Source organism: Periplaneta americana, chromosome 7 (genome assembly GCF_040183065.1).
Source record: "Periplaneta americana isolate PAMFEO1 chromosome 7, P.americana_PAMFEO1_priV1, whole genome shotgun sequence".
Classification (NCBI taxonomy): domain Eukaryota; kingdom Metazoa; phylum Arthropoda; class Insecta; order Blattodea; family Blattidae; genus Periplaneta; species Periplaneta americana.
The window spans coordinates 42,422,836-42,439,575 of NC_091123.1; the positions used below are offsets into that span (position 1 = coordinate 42,422,836).

At 34.6% G+C, this 16,740-nt stretch overlaps 1 protein-coding gene across 2 annotated transcripts in view; it reads left to right on the forward strand.

Moving 5' to 3' along the window:
* The first annotated feature begins 9,002 nt into the window (after positions 1-9,002).
* The window catches only part of LOC138703069 (DNA-binding protein D-ETS-6-like), a 134,573-nt gene continuing 126,835 nt past the window's right edge, over positions 9,003-16,740 (forward strand). Inside the window, exon 1 of one of the 2 annotated variants that reach the window (XM_069830625.1) lies at positions 9,003-10,283. In XM_069830625.1, coding sequence (XP_069686726.1) covers positions 9,251-10,283 — 1,033 coding nt within the window. In that variant the 5' untranslated portion in view covers positions 9,003-9,250. The remainder of the gene's footprint in view (positions 10,284-16,740) is intronic. The other variant, XM_069830624.1, reaches the window with a different exon arrangement.

Below are 16,740 nucleotides of genomic sequence, written 5' to 3' on the forward strand. Positions count from 1 at the left end.
AATGTTACCTATTCATTGTGATTCTAGTGACATCAACAAATTCCACAATTTGGGACATCTGGCCGAAATCTACAGCTGACCACTAGGATCCAGAATACAAAGCAGAGGTTAAATGAAAAATATAATATGATTGCGGAGAGAATGCGGAACAATGATACATTTAAAAATAAAGTACAATTTGATTTCGGAGAAACATAAGATGAAAATATTCTCGCAACTTTAGGTCAGAATCTGGTAACTGCACATAAGAACTATACATAAGTATTCGGTGATTATCCGTAACACTGGAGAATAAGTGAAATAAGAACGAAATAAAAATAACTGTGATTGCTTGTTTAACAATCGATACGATTTTCTTTTTCGAAAATAATTGGCAATAATTATTGAAATCAATATCAATGGTAGCGTTGCATTTCTAGTTAAAAAAAAAGTAAATTTAACTGAAGGAATAGGATAGTCTCAGGTCTAATATATTGCAATTTCAAGTTTCTAGACTCTTTTAGTGCCGAAGCACGAAAATGTCCTGAAGACTTCCTTTTAGAATTCCTTCTCTAAATCCGGTTAGTTTAACAGCCAAGCCGTGACATTTACGAAACCACCGCCGTCTTTATTATTATCTGGTGTCCACTTCTAGAAATAGTCACAAATCTTTCTATACATTCAAGCTATAAAGTTGAACTTCATCATTAGTTGGCTTCCTTCATCTGGCAAATGTAACGCATTTTAACTGTAAACTTAGCTATAGTCTACACTTTGATAGTGTTATTTAATTTAATACGTATCCGGGTTTAAGACTGTTACACTCTATCACAAGTCCCAAGAACTATAGAGGGTGTAACTAAACGAGTGTTTAGAACTCTGAGGGCCAATTTTACCAACATGTTAGTAATCCACAATTAACTAATTTTAATTTAATTTAAATACAGAATGATGAAGGATGGATAGAACAGAGAAAAATTCTATCCATCCTTCATCATATCATATTATGATAAAGCAGAATTCCTGCACGGAAATATCATATGTACTTCGGTACATCATAATAATTAAATACAGAAGTTAAATCATATTTAATTCGTTTACATTTCACCAAATTAATACGCATTTAAAATAAAATCAATTAAACTAATTCCCAATTAAGCCATAATGGCCTTCGGAATCATAATAAAATAGTAATTTCGAAGGCCATGTAGTATAGTGAGTTCATTTGTTATATTACAACCAGAGCGGGCAGACGCTCTGTTACAACAAAAGGACGTCATTTATTTATTTATTTATTTATTTATTTACTTATTTACTTATTTATTTATTTATTTATTTATTTATTTATTTATTTATTTATTTATTTATTTATTTATTTATTTATTTATTTATTTATGCCTATAACAGGGCAAGCCCCAATTATAATAGACAGTACAGATATTCGTTTACAAAAAATAAAAAACATAGATAACATGGAAAAAAAAAGAGATGTCATAAACAGAGGTAACTGAAAACATAGAGGAAGTGGTGGTAATATGGAACCCCATTTTGTTTTTCTGTATTTGCAGTTTTCCTTTGGAAGCTTTTTTTTTTTTATTATTTTAATGTCACTTGAAAGCTAATTTACATAGTTCTTATATACAGTTCTGCAACTTACCAAAAAAAAAAGTACTTCGAGAAAATTGTATTTTATTTAAGTTTGTCAACAAACGAGGTATTGAATTTGTGTGGGTAATATGAAACCCCTCTAGCAAAATGCAAACAATCTTACAACAAAATGCAAACAATCTTACAACACTACCTGATACAATACACAAACAACATAACTGCAGTAAACACAAATTAAGAAAAAAAAATGCACACTTTGAGTCATTACATAACAGCAGACTCTGCAACAATGTAAAAACCTTCTGAGTTTCTTTCACTTACAATAGTCACAAACATAATTTACCCCCTCACAACCCACACATTCTGTGTGGTACCACATTTCACACATCTGACACTGAACCCACAGTTCACCACAGTGTCCTGTGAAAATTTAACTCCACAGAAGGAACATTCAGCATCTGCTTGTCGTGGCGATGGTTCTCCAGGTGCGATGGTAAGTTCTGAAGTATCAGAAGTAACTGACATCTGATCGGAAGAGTCTTCTGAGTCATCAGATTCATTTTTTCTGGATCTTGCTGCAAGTGAATTTTTACCACCGCGAGTTTTAAATTGGACTGAATTTCTGCCTCGTTTAGATTGTCCTCTTTTGTTGATGACTGTTCTGCTCTTCTTCAGACTTGACCCTGAAGTGGAGGGCTTATTTAACTGTTTTTGTAAGGACTCCGAAAGTCCATTCTTATAAGGAGAGCCTGTAATATGTGCTGCAGTTGAGGCTTTACGCCCTCTGCCAGATGTTTTTTCTTCGGTGCCGGTGCAGGACTGATGTCTTCCGGTGTCACAAATGTAGAAATTTTCTCTGGAGTGCTAGGCAAATTTACATGATCTAAATCAGAAAATCCCTCAATTTTGTCTTCTGTGGCATCAGAACCATGTTCAGGGAATGCAGATTCCCTACTCCCATTTCCAGAAGCAATCAAATCCACATCACTGAAAATGCCTCTGTTTAAAGGGTAGATCCTGGTAGCACGAAATCCATTCAGAGCTATCTCACCAGTCTGAACCTTAAGATAAGCTCGGCCAAAAATTCAGCTATGTCGTAGCGAGGGTTCCATATTAACGACACTGTCATATTGAAATTTTTGTCAGGTTATGTAACGGCCATTGCAATGCGAAGCAAAACATATTATAGTAGATAAAAGAACAATCCCTCGTCTATGAAATACAGCAATTATTAAGGTAAAAGGATGCATATATAACCTGTAAAGTTGTACAGTACACATACCTGCAAAAGTTTTGAAATGCACTGTAATTGAAAAAATATTCTCACAAACACACTGCTTCACTCACGCTGCTGGGAACGCTACTGAGCTGTAGGTGCATAGTATACAAGCAATAGAAATGTCAACCACCAGATGTTTACACTTTGTAGAGACAGCAGCTACGGGTTCCATAATAAATACAGGTTCCATATTACCACCACTTCCTCTATTAAAATCGTCGAAAATAAAAAAGAGGATGGGGAGAATTTAGAAGAAAAAAAAGAAAGGTTGGAAATAAATAGAAATAGATTTCAATAAAAAAACTCATCCCAATGTCTTCAGCAATATTGAAGACAAAGCGGAATAATATGAAAGTAGATACTATGAAATAACATGCAACAAGTAAAAATGGAAAGACTTCATAGATTTACGTTATGCCTTCAATTTTAATATTACGCCTGAATATTACTTTATTTATTGTATTTTAGTCAATCTAAAATTGATGAAACGTTTCTTCAATAAATACATAATTTAAATATCTAATTATAAAGTAGTTAACTATCAGTTGACAATTCTAAAACACATAATACAATGCTGATGTTTTGCTTAGCCTAAAAATCATTTACAAATTTTTTCCTCTATTATGTTAAAATAATCTTCTCTTTCGGAAATTATCCTCTTCCGTCTTAGTGAAAAATCAACATCTTCAAATATCAAGACTATCATTGTCCTCGCCATGATGAAAATTGTCGTTGTTAATGTAGGATTAATTATTTAAATTACCAAATGTTGAGGTTAGAATTTTCCGGGCTAATAGGCCGTGGTCTACTGGCGATGTAACGACCAGACATTACAACTGCGGCAGACATCATCAGTGGTAAGGCACTCTGGGGCGGCCTATTAGCCCGAAAAACTCTAACCTCATTGACGCCGGCCGTGAAAGCCTACATTCGAAGATTACCAAATATTGACCAATTAATTTAAATGTAGTTTAATGAGAGTTTAAAGCCCAATTTGTCATGGTGAAATGCACTGTGAGTTTGTGTCAATTAAAATGATTTTAAGTAACAGTTAAAGTAAAATAAATGTTTGGTGAAATCGGCTCTGAAAGAGAAAAAACTGATATATTTTCATTATATAAGCCTAGGCTTATATAAGTATAGGCTACATATGGTTTGAAAGTAATCGGCCCGCAATTCCAACAGCATGTCTGATACTTCCACAGGATTGTGGAAACTAACAAAATAATGAACGCAACTTGCAAAATTACGAGAATATTATAGGCTAATGTACAACATTTATCATGATCAGTGCAACATTATCTTGTTAAGGTAAAATTATCTACTCCAATACCCTTCTGCACCTCAATTAATAACTGTTAGATAATTAATAATAAGGTAAGTATCTCTAAGTTCTCAAGATCTCCAAAGTTCGCCACTCATCATTTTCGTTAAGATACGATATTTGCAAAAAGTTGATGCGTTAGAACTTCGTTGAATACACAAGGTGTATTACCAGTATCTCTTAATATAAGGTAGTTGCCATATTGTGTTAATTGTGGTTACCGGTATAAGATTTGCTCCGTAAGTATCCGTTTCATCCAATGGAATAAGTATTTAAGTAATGTATTTACAAAGTGTAATATGTCATTTTAAAGACTATTTTGTGTAGGCTTCCTGACTATATTTTTAGAATTACATTTAGTCTCCTATAGTTATGTCTTACTTTATGACATTATTATTAAATATTGGAACTGTTCTTAAGTTCGCTACTGAAGCTTCTTCCATGGCCAATTTAAGCTCAGTCGTTGCTGCTTCTCTGAGATCGTTTTAAACAGTTGACAGTTTAAATACCTGATTACATTTTAACTTTAGTATTTAGATGAATGATATTTTAGATATTTATAGGTAAAGGAATACTAAAATTATTAATCCTGTGATGATTTATTAATAATTTATACTTTGTTTAATTCCTACTATGACCATTTTTTTGTATTAAAATATATTACATATGTAATCTGATGATATTAAAATATTATTATAATTTACAACAGACACACAAGTGTCGAACTTGGGAATACATGCGGCCTAACTTCACCAGTTGCATCCCCCTATCTCTTTTCTTTTTGTACAAGAAGGAGTGCTTCATTCTTTACGAAATCTTTATTTAAGGCGTTCTTTAGTATCAATATTACAACGCAATTTTTTTAATACTTTTTCAATATGACTTCATCAATTTAAAAATAAATTTGCTTAAGGCGGCGAACTTAGAAAGGCTTACCTTACGTGTTTTGTTTTCAGTATTATTTATAGACCCAATATTCAATTTCATTATTAAAAGTGTTCATTTTAATAGTAAAATTATTATTCACGCCTCATGTGTATAATGGAAACATATGCGTTTCTGTCCCCTCTAAAATTCCTCTAACTCTGTAAAATTCCTGTAGGCCTAGTTACATGCTGTAAATATTCACCAGAATAGTTTCATTTTTCATGTCTGAAATAAGAGTACCATATAAAATACATACTTTATAATTATTCGCATTTCGATTTGAAATAACGTGATATCATGGTTATTTCGCTTCCAGAAACATGCATTATTTAAATAAAAATAATTAACTAATTCCGATAAAGTTTCTCCGGCCTGAGGGCATGGAGTGGTGCATAAATTAGGTTGTCTATTCGCAAGTTATGCTTTTTCAACTGTCTACGAATACATCTATACTAATAATAAATCTGTAGCCGAAAATTTTCTGGTAATTTTCGATTTTCCAAAAATAATTGGTCCTAACATATATAATTAATCACCCTAAAACCGAAAATCGCTTTTTTGACATTTTTGTTTGTATGTCTGTCTGTCTGTCTGTCTGTATGTTTGTTACCTTTTCACGCGATAATGGCTGAACGGATTTCGATGAAAATTGGAATATAAATTAAGTTCGTTGTAACTTAGATTTTAGGCTATATGGCATTCAAAATACATTATTTAAAAGGGGGGTTATAAGGGGGGCCTGAATTAAATAAATCAAAATATCTCGCTTATTATTGATTTTTGTGAAAAATGTACATAACAAAAGTTTCTTTAAAACTAATTTCCGATAGGTTTTATTCCTTGAAAAATTTTGATAGGACTGATATTTAATGAGATAAATGAGTTTTAAAATTAAAATAACTGCCATCTAAGGCCGTGTAATGAATTAAAAAACAAATGACTTCATCTATAAGAGGCCTTGGACAGCAACAATCGAAAGCTATGAAAGATAGCCTACAGATAATGTTTCTGTGTTTGTATGAAGTAATATCGGAAGCTAAATTAACCGATTTGTATAATTAATTATTAATTCACCATTGGAAAGTGTAGTTTCTCTAGATGGACATAATGCTATAATGTTATTACAGTAACTTCTGAGTGAATCGAGGACAGGTAAGATTAAAATAGCTTCTTACGCACAGAAAACTTGATAGGCTATTCTGTACATTCGTTTCCTGTATTTCCTAAAATAATTTTTATGACCAAATGAGTGGTGTCTGGATCAAAATGATCGCATTTTAATTATGCAAATACAATTTAAATTAAGTAACATAATAAACGATTTATCCTTATATCAAACACGAATGTTCCCTGGATCAAACGTCCTATTTTAAATATGTAATTACTTTATATTTCTAACGGGTGCAGCGGAGCGCACGGGTACGGCTAGTTTGTAATAAACAAGAGCAGATTGTAGGAAAAATTCTGTAAGTAGACCTACGAATCTTGAAATAGAAATAGGTCTGTGAAGTATTTCTTACCTCTATTTCCGTAACGGCTAGGGTGAAGTCAATTTCCAAAAACAATTAACAGTCGCATAGATATCTTCGAGTACAGTTTCTTGTCCTCTTAGTTATCTAGCAAAAACGTTTTAAAGATATTGTGGCTGCATTAATCATTTTATAACATAATTTTATGACTAAAATAAATTTAAAAATATTGGAGCGCATAGCCATTTTCTATTAATTTTAAACTAAAGATTAATTAATATTTCAGTGAAATTAATCTTAAATATTATGTCCATCACTTCTGGCTTAACTGACTGAATGTGAAAAATATCTGTACAACAACGTTGGAGAAATCCCTGCCTTCTCTAATACAATTCTGATGTTTCTTACGGAGTTTCTCTGCTATTTCTAGTGAAAGAGTAGTTACTCAGCAATGAGGAGTGTTCAGAGTTCTCTACAGCGAAACCTAATAAATTCTCACTTGGGTTACGAGATCAAGATATTAAGTACTTACTTAGGTACTAAAGGAAATTTGTAACTAGCCATATTCTAGACTAGTTTAATCGATAGAGTACTAAAAGCTATCACTTTTTTGTACGTTTAATATTAATAGATATGTGGTCTTGCCACAGTCTCTCTTTTTTTTTAGTGGGTTATTTTACGACGCTGTATCAGCATCTCAAGTTATTTAGCGTCTGAATGGAATGAAGGTGATAATGCCGGTGAAATGAGTCCGAGGTCCAGCACCGATAGCTACACAGCATTTGGTCATATTGGGTTGAGGCAAAACCCCGGAAAAATCTCAACCAGGTAATATGCCGCGATCGGAATTCGAACCCGGGCCACCTAGTTTCGCGGTCAGACGCACTACCAGTTACTCCACAGGTGTGGACCACAGTCCCTTGTTGTTGTCTCATAAATCCTAGAACTCAGAATAAGATGAATCATTCAGGCACCGATAAATCAATTTAGATCTGAAGAAAATGTTATAAGACTAGGCTATAGCGTAAATCTTAGGCTATTGAATATAAGTATTTAGTTGGTTATTACGATGCTGTATCAACTGCTGGTTTAGACCTATAGCCTAGATTTAATTTTGTGGTAGAGAGATGGCATTTGGCGAAGTGAGGCCGAGTATTCGCCATGTGATTATCTGATATTCGCCTTACAGTTATGAAAAAGCCTGGGGAAAAGACCCAACCGGGTTGTCAGTCAACGCGAGAATCAAACCCACGCCCGAGAGCAGCTTCGGATCAGCAAGCACCGCCTGAGCTACACCGGTGGCCTAAAATGAAGGACAGTGTTCATATCATACAGAAGTAAGTTCATAGTTTAATTTAGCTAAAATTCGTTTCACTTCAGATACCATACTTGTTAATTAATTAACAAAGAAATGATTTTATTACTTTCGTCTCCTTCATTCGACCATTCTAAGGTCAACCTACCTTTGTTCTTTCACTTTCAGAATAAGTCTTCTACCAAAAAGAGGATAGCTCTTGTAGTAGGTAAATGAACAATAGTTTTGAACGAAATGTAATGCGTGAACGATAACTTTTGTTATCCATTTCTGCTTGTGGTTTGTGGCAGAACAAGCAGTGTGGTCCTGACATATTTATTGCTCCAGGCTTCGTGCTATAATGGGTATGGAAATTAACAGATCCTGCCGAACATTATTCGGTGTTTAAAAATCGGGTTTCCCGAAACCGTAAAGAGATATAACGACTTTATCACGTCTCCAGATCGAACAAACTATTCAAGATAGACTGCAAAGTAATATCTTATTGTTCGTCTAGCTTGACACCGGTCCCACCCCTTCTCGTCCATTTATCCAATCAAGAGAGGAGACCAAACCTTCTTTTTATCTATTTTTTCGCTTTCTAAAGTGGGGATACATATACAAACATGCACCGCAACATGGCCGCTAGACATAACAAAATATGGAACGCCCACGAACTTAAGTTAGGTCTCTGTAACGTATTGTTGTTTCATTACGTCACACACGCACTTAGCACTCTTTTGTTTTTGTTTCTTCTCTTCCAAATGGGTTATAAAGCATATTACGTCACTGGCAGCGTGGACTGTGGAAGCTCACTGGCAGCTATTTTAGGAACAATTTTTTTCTCCCCTTTTAGTGCTTTTATTCTCAAATGTGATAGAGAAATCGGGCTTTTTAGACTCGGCGTTGCAAATTTACACCTGCTATTGGCCGCAGATGTTAGACGTGGTCCTATCTCGTTTTCGATTCTTTCTTTTTTCTTCCTGTCTATCTGCAGCTCCACCTACAGTTCTTAATTTAAACCACTCACAGAAGACCATAAGGAAGAGAAGGGGAAGTAGCGGCATAAACAAAAAAGGAAGATGAAAAGGGAAACATGTTTCGCAGTAAACACATCCTTAAAGTCATCCTCTCGGAGATCCTGCGCTTAGTGCGAGTACGGTGAGTGTACGCGGTGCATGTATCACTTCCCAGACACGTTCATTCATGAGATCGCGGAGCGCGGCGGTTTCAAGAGAAGAACAGCCTAAGGGCTCCGCGCGGCGGGCTGGGCGCGGCGAGTAGTCGGAAAATGATGCATCGATGTTGACTGTTATTGTTGGCGCTCGTCGCAGAATCGCTCGGCCAGTCCACGTCTCCATGCGGCCAGGATGGAGAGGCCACGCTGCAGCGGCAGCATTTCCCTGAAGCTGTCCGGCGGAACTGTGCGCGAGGTGCGAGGCCCGACCGCCGACGTGGACTCCATTAGTCACCGGCTGAGCACTGACGAATGCGGTGACGTCGCGAGTAACGAGAATCGCGTTGGGCAATCCGCCTGCTCATTCCTATTAGTGAGCCGCGAAGCAGGAAGCGAGGCCTCACTGTTCGGGACGACGGCGCCCGCGTTCGCCGTGTCCGCCGGGCTGTTCCAGGACGCCGGCGACTCCAACCCGTTAGTTTCCGGAAGCCCGTCGTCCGAAGAACTGCCGCCGCTCCAGCTCGCTGGAATTTCATCGTTCCAAGTATCGAATCAGCAAGCATCGCGTGTCGACAGCTTCGTGAGCCCGTGCTCGTCAGTTCCCAGATCTCCGACGCCGCAGGATCCTGATTTCCCCGGTAGCAATAACAGCAACTGCGGAACGGTAGCGGACCACTCGTTCTACGCAGTCGGCAGCGAGCTCCCGTCCTCTTCCGAAGACCTGCCAGCGCTCCTCTGCAGCTTCCTCTTCGGATCGCCCGCCGACTCCGTCACCTCGTGCGACACAGCAGTAACGACCCTCGAGGAGGACCCGCAGACCAGGTGCAGCAAGAATGGAAGCATGGAATATCAGCAGCAGCAGGACAGCGACGTCTTGCCGGTGGCGTCGCCATCGAAAAGTGACGCGGAGAGTGGTGTCAGTGCGGACGAGACAAGGACAAAGGACCGGGACAAAGTGCGCGATGAGGAGGTGTCCTCCACGACCACGACCGTGCCGCCGGAGAGAGCGCGGAGGCCGAGGACGAAGTGCCGAGTGTCTAAACGGGCCAACAGCGGCCATGCTAAGGAAGTGCAGCGCGGCATCTCCGAGGAGAGTGGCTACCAGACCAGTTCCGAAAACCACATGACGACGAACAAAAGTGTGCCCGAACAAAATGACAGTCAAGGCGACAAAGATGACGGTGATGACACCGATGTGGACGAGGGCCTCGTTCTAGTCCCATCTGGTAAGTGCAGCAGTCCCCGTGTCGCCTTAATCGGCTCTCGGCGCTCTTTATAAAGTGTTTCAATTGCAATGAGAAATGTTTCCCCTCATTACTGCATTATTTCAGCACCAAGGGAACTTATTCTTGTCATATCTCAAACTTCAAAGTTAAGTTACTACCTTCTTTAGTGGTACTGTTTATCATTTTGAAATTATTCTTCGTATGCATAGAGTTTAATCTTTCTAAGGGACATCTTTCTTACCTCTATAGACAATGTTTCAATTGCAAAGGATTTTTTCTCCTCTTTGTACAATTATTTCAGCACTAAGAGAACTTAGTCTTCTCGTCTTTAATGATATTGTTCCAAATGTCTAATGTTATTACCTTCTTTATAGCCATTATTACATTATCATATTAAATTATTTCTGTCATTTTTGTACGCATAGTTTCATTCCTTGTCCACTTAATAGACATTGCTTTGGCACAGGAAAATTATTGTCATTTTATGGGCATAGTTTTAATTATTTAAGGGAAGTTATTATTATTCCCTTTGTAGGCAGTGTTTCAGTACTAAGGAAAAAGTAATTTTGCCCTCTGAGGGTACTGTTTCAATTTTTAAGAGAAAATTTTCTCATCCCCTTTTGAACATTCCCCTCTGTGGGCATTGCTTTTCAACCTCTAAGAGAACTTGTCTTCTTTATAGACAGAGCTTCGACACAGGGAAATTACTGTCATTTTATAGGCATGGTTTTAACTCTCTAATGGAAGTTATTATTGTACCTTTTATAGGCAATATTTCAGTACTAAGGGAAAAGTGTTCTTGTCTTCTGTGGATACTGTTTTACTTGTGTAAGAAAAATGTTTCTTGTCCTCTTTTGAAAATTGTTTCAGTACAAAAGAAAATTGCTGCTATCCTCTGTGGACATTGTTTTTTTAAGTCTCTAAAATAAATTATCCTTTTTACAAACAATGCTTAGACACTATGGGAAACTGTCACTTTATGGGCATATTTTAACTCCTTAACGGAAACTATTATTGTTCCCTTTATAGGAAAAGTTTTAGTACTAAGGGAAAAGTAGTCTTGTCCTCTGTGCATACTATTTCAACTCTCCATGGTAATATTTTCTTGTCCTCTTTCACACATTGTTTCAGTATCAAGAAAAATTACTTTTGTCCTCTCTAGGGAGCTAGGCATTGTTTGTTTTACTCTCTAAGAGAAATTGAAGACATTATTCCAAAAACAACCCTTGTAAAAATTGCTATTTTTCAGGAGAACAATAAAAATAAATAGAACACATGTCAGCTGTTTCCGTACAACTGGTCTTTATCCTTGTGGCTATTGCACCTGACATGTGTCATTTTTGCAGTCTATAAACATTTGAAATAGTAGCAAATGTGTCCTTTACTCAATTTCAGTAAAAATGACTAGGGTTGCTTTTGTAATAATGTCTTTAATTGTTGCTCCCTTGATAAACGAGGGAAACTGATTGTCATTGTTATAGGCCTAGTCATAATTTCAACTCTCTAATAAAAATGATGCTTGTTCGTTTTATAAGGATTAGGCCTATTTAAACTCTATTAAGGTAAAATATTCTTGTCCACTTCATAATAAAGGAGTTAAATTTTGTTCTCTTTATAGGCATTGTTTCAGAGGCCTACAGAAAATTGTAGGCCTATTTGTACTTCAAGACTTTCAGTTTACATATCACCGAACCTGGATTTCCAAATGTAATGTAAATATATTTCCATTAGGCCTAAACATTATAAAACATTTCAGAAGATTAGGATGTAACCTATTAATTTCTTGATGTATCTGTTTGATTGACAATAGGACAATATAATTTAATTAATCCTAATATGTGTGTTTTAAGTTGAGCTCACAACAAGACTGATAATCAGAATTCATTCTTACTGCACAATAATTGTACAGTATTATAAAAATTATAAAAATAGATCTAATATTAGTTATGATGTAATTACAAGATAAGAAAACTCCTGCTGCAGTCTTCTATATCATTATGGATCTGTGTTACTAGTGTTATAAAATTGTATTTTATTTCTATGAAGTTGCTGCTTTAATTTAGATTCAGTTTCATTATTATTCTGGCTTTTCTCATGAGCTGAAACTATGAAATCCTAAATTTTAAGGCAGAATTATAACTCTATTATTTTAGGTACAAATTATTTTTAATTTGCTGTAGATAATTCTCACAGAATTACATTTCTGTCTACCATATTAACCACACATAAAAGATTATTTTTACAGTGGTTATTAGAGGAGAAAACATACCATAACAGATAAATTCTGTAGAATCAAAAATTAATCTATACGTATAAATTAATTTTTTACGTTTTGTGTTCCATAAATTTGCATTAACAAGTTTAAAATCCCATTATAAATAAAACAATAATTATTTACAGGAATAAAATTTGTAAGCAAAAGCTTTGAATTATCATATGATAATCACTCACTAATTTTACTTATATAATTAAAAAGGTTATATTTATACTCTGACCGCCAAAATCTCTTCTCCCAAAATAAAAAAATAATTTATGAATTTTAATCCAAATATAAAAAATCTTAGATACTCTATTTTATAGAAACATAATTTATAAAATCGATAGGAATTCAATCCTTCATCATAATATAACTTACATATAAATTATTTAAGTATTGAACATTTTAATTTACGAACATTTTAATATTTCCAAAGAAACTAAAAATAAGTCTAAAATTCATTCAAATAACAAGAACGGTATTTGTTTAAGCAGTAATCATAATATGAAAACCTATGATACTGAATATGTTGTGGGTATAAGCTAAATATTCTTCTCCTGTAAAGAGTAGCGCATTTCCTGTAACGACATTTCTCATCGGCCTACAAAGCAAGTATTAAAATCAGTCTGCTCTCCAACTCTGAGTCCTCTACACTAACCGTTACAATAGCCTAAGCCAATGCATGACCTTAATTCAGGTTCCAACATTACCAAGAATCATGATTATGTAACAACATCTCTCTCCATGTTGAAAACAAAAGACATTCGTGCCCTATAGTAGCGAACATGACTCTCGCATCCATGGGAACACCAGTCAAAAAGCTCAAGGACACAAAAATGGCTCGTTGCATGGCAACCGAACGACGCATTTCATAAGCAAGTCGCGTCATTTATATGTTTATTAATTTATTAAGGTTTGTGACGTCACAGAAAATCATGGAAGCAAAGTATCGCATTTGAAATACACTGATACAATATAGGAATACTACGGTAGTGTTGAAGATTCTTCGGATTCCGCGAATGTTGTGATTAAGATAACAAAAAGATTGCAGTTCTAAGTGGCTGGCGCCTTTATTCCTACCTCCTACACATTTACTGTATATTGCGGAGAGATCAATTATTTAGACAGCAGAGAGTTGAACTAAAGAGTCTAGATTGCCAACCTGTTGTGAGTCAGAACATGGCGTAAGTCAGTTTCCAAGAATCGCTTTCTCTGAGCGGATCACGAATATTATATTAGTCACTGCAACGGCTCCACAAGACTGTAACATGCCCAGTGCTGTGCAAATTATGATACTAGTAGCCGTGTGGGTGGATAGTTAAAGGATATGGACAACTTCCCCATTTCCCCAAACTGATTTTTATCCAACGGATATTAGAAACACAGAACATATCTTAAGTTTGCTGAAAGAATATTTAACTATCTTCTCTCGACTCTTGGGAAAACAATGGAACTCCAAGAAACTCACAGCCTTTGCGTTTGCTATTCCTGTGCGATTGTGTCCTGGAGGCTTGAAGTTCAAACAAATGTTTGTATAATTATTACAGGCAATCAAAATTCTCGGAATAAACATTACACAACAAGAGCTAACTACAGAAAATTTCATTAACGTTTCCTTGAAAACGAAACAGATACCGAAGTTCGTAACCTACGTATGTCTGACTCATTATTTACGCAACACTTGTTTTGCTTTTCACTTCAAGGTTACAAGAAAGTAATGATTGTTCATCTTTTACAGTTACCATTCAGTATTTTATAAAACAATATGCAACTCTCCATTTTATCATTATATAGGCTACGTTTTTGCACTTTCATTGCTAAGGAATATTTTGTGGTTGCAAACGCCACTTTTTTCTTTCTAGTTTTATAATTATATTTATTTTAAACTTACTAAATACATAGGCCTAGGCCTAAATACCGGTACAGATAATATTACACCTACATATTTCTATAAATGCAAGCGAATTAAAATCAAATTACTTATGGATAATAATAAAAGTAACAATATTTGTGTACTAACATAAAAACAAACTATAAACAGAAAATTTGCGCTAAATTATTGTATATATTTTCTGTCTCATTGCTATTAATAGATCTATTAGATAATAATAAAGTACACAAGTGCTGCAAAAACATCAAGAAAAATATTTTGCTTGATTTAGAAATTTACTTTGATTTTGTATATGCTAGTTTAGTTCAAAGCAAGCAATTACTCTAAAGTTTGACCAGGTCTGTAAGTGGAAAAATATTATTCAATCAATGTAAGATTAACATCAGTGAAACCACATCCTTATTCGACTATAAGAGAAGTAGCTTTAATATATTAATGTTCATTACTAAAACTCCATGCATTATGTTTCATGTAAATTTATTACAGTGAAAAGTAATAAATCAGGCACATGTATTAACGAGGTTAATCCATGTTATGGTAAATGAAACAAGGTTTTAAAATGCATGCCAACATCAAAATGTAATTTTGCTTGAATATTTCTGAGTCTACAATAATTTCTTCACATTTTCACATTCAGAAGAAGTTGTAACAGTGTGAAGTTTGTAAACGAATCGTTCAATAATATTATTGTCTATAACCTTATATGAGCATAAGGAGGAAAGGAACTGGCTACCCTATCCCATTATCTGCTGGCTTAGCTGCCTCATGAGTCATGCCTTACGGTGTCACTTATGATACTCAGACCTGTCTTCGTACAGTTGACTGAACAAAATACGAGCATACTCGCTGAATGGGCTAATATATAGCAGCTACATCCAATACAAATGTATTAATATTATTAAATACACACCTACTGAAACATTCTACTTAATTCAGAAGGATTCTACAGAAATGTACTTTTTATATTTATTTTATTTGCGTCAATCTTTCTATCTAGAACAACTTTAAGGGAAAACTAATCAAAATAATGCAAACTACTGAGTCGTTATAATGTATAAACATGTAGATAAACATTTCCCATCTTACAATAACTTCTCTCCATATCAACACTGACAAATTAAAAAAATGTAAGCTTAGCAAATGAGATTACTGAACCATTTTACTGTATATATATATATATATATATATATATATATATATATATATATATATATACAGGCGTATATAGCATTAATATGGTTGCATGGAATAAATATATTCCTCATTACATAATCAGACATTTTTTATTTGTTCAGTATTAGCAGAAAACTACACAAAATATAGTTAATATATTTGTTTTGATTTCTTTGCAATCAATTTTTCCATCTAGTATAATGTTTTAGGAAAATTCGGTTGAAATAAGTTACTTCAGAAAGACTAATTCTTCATAATTTAACCTGTTTCCAAAATGATGAATTAGAAATAATCTGTTTATGTCTGTATATAAACTAGGCCCTATACATATGTGTGATCTTTGAAAGTAAAGAGAAATTTAAAAATATTTTAAGAACAGAAGTGCCTTTTAAAAGAGAAATTTTATAAAATAAATAGATTTTAAGTTCTGAGTAGTTATTAAAATTTACTAACTTATTGATACATTACAACAATAAAAGTTCGGTATTTAGAATAAAATTATTATAAGAAAAATAATATAAAAAGTTTGCTGTTAGGCCTATAGATATTAAAAATTTCTGGAGTTACCATTAATGTTCACAGAAATGTAAGTTAATAAAGTAACTTGTCATTTCCGTCTTGTTGTAAACGCAATATTGACACGCTTCAGCGTATGCGTTTACAATCGTTAATCATGCACAAAATTTCGGAGTTCAATTTTCCCATTACCCTGTCTTGACACGCTTGGTTGTCTGTGATCATGGCACTCCGCGTCAACATTATGCCACACATTACACACAGAGTGAAGTTCACGAAATTAATTAAATTTTAAAATTATGTAAGAATATTTCTATTGTCAGTTTTCTTGATAAGCTTATTGTATAACAACACATTATCTTAAATATTACGCACTTAAGGACAAAAATAGATTGAGAGATAAGACTTATGAAAAGTGTACCTAATCAACATGTGCACCACTGAGGTTTAAAGTCTAAATTATATTACTACAATTACAGTTAAGAATTCCTCTTTTAAATCATTTTATCTATCTAACATTAACTACTCTCAGTAATTGTTAGAATTTTGATTAACTTCAATTAAAAAATTCTGATAAATCTAAGATAAATAAAATTATCTTCAAGAAGTGTCTGATTTGA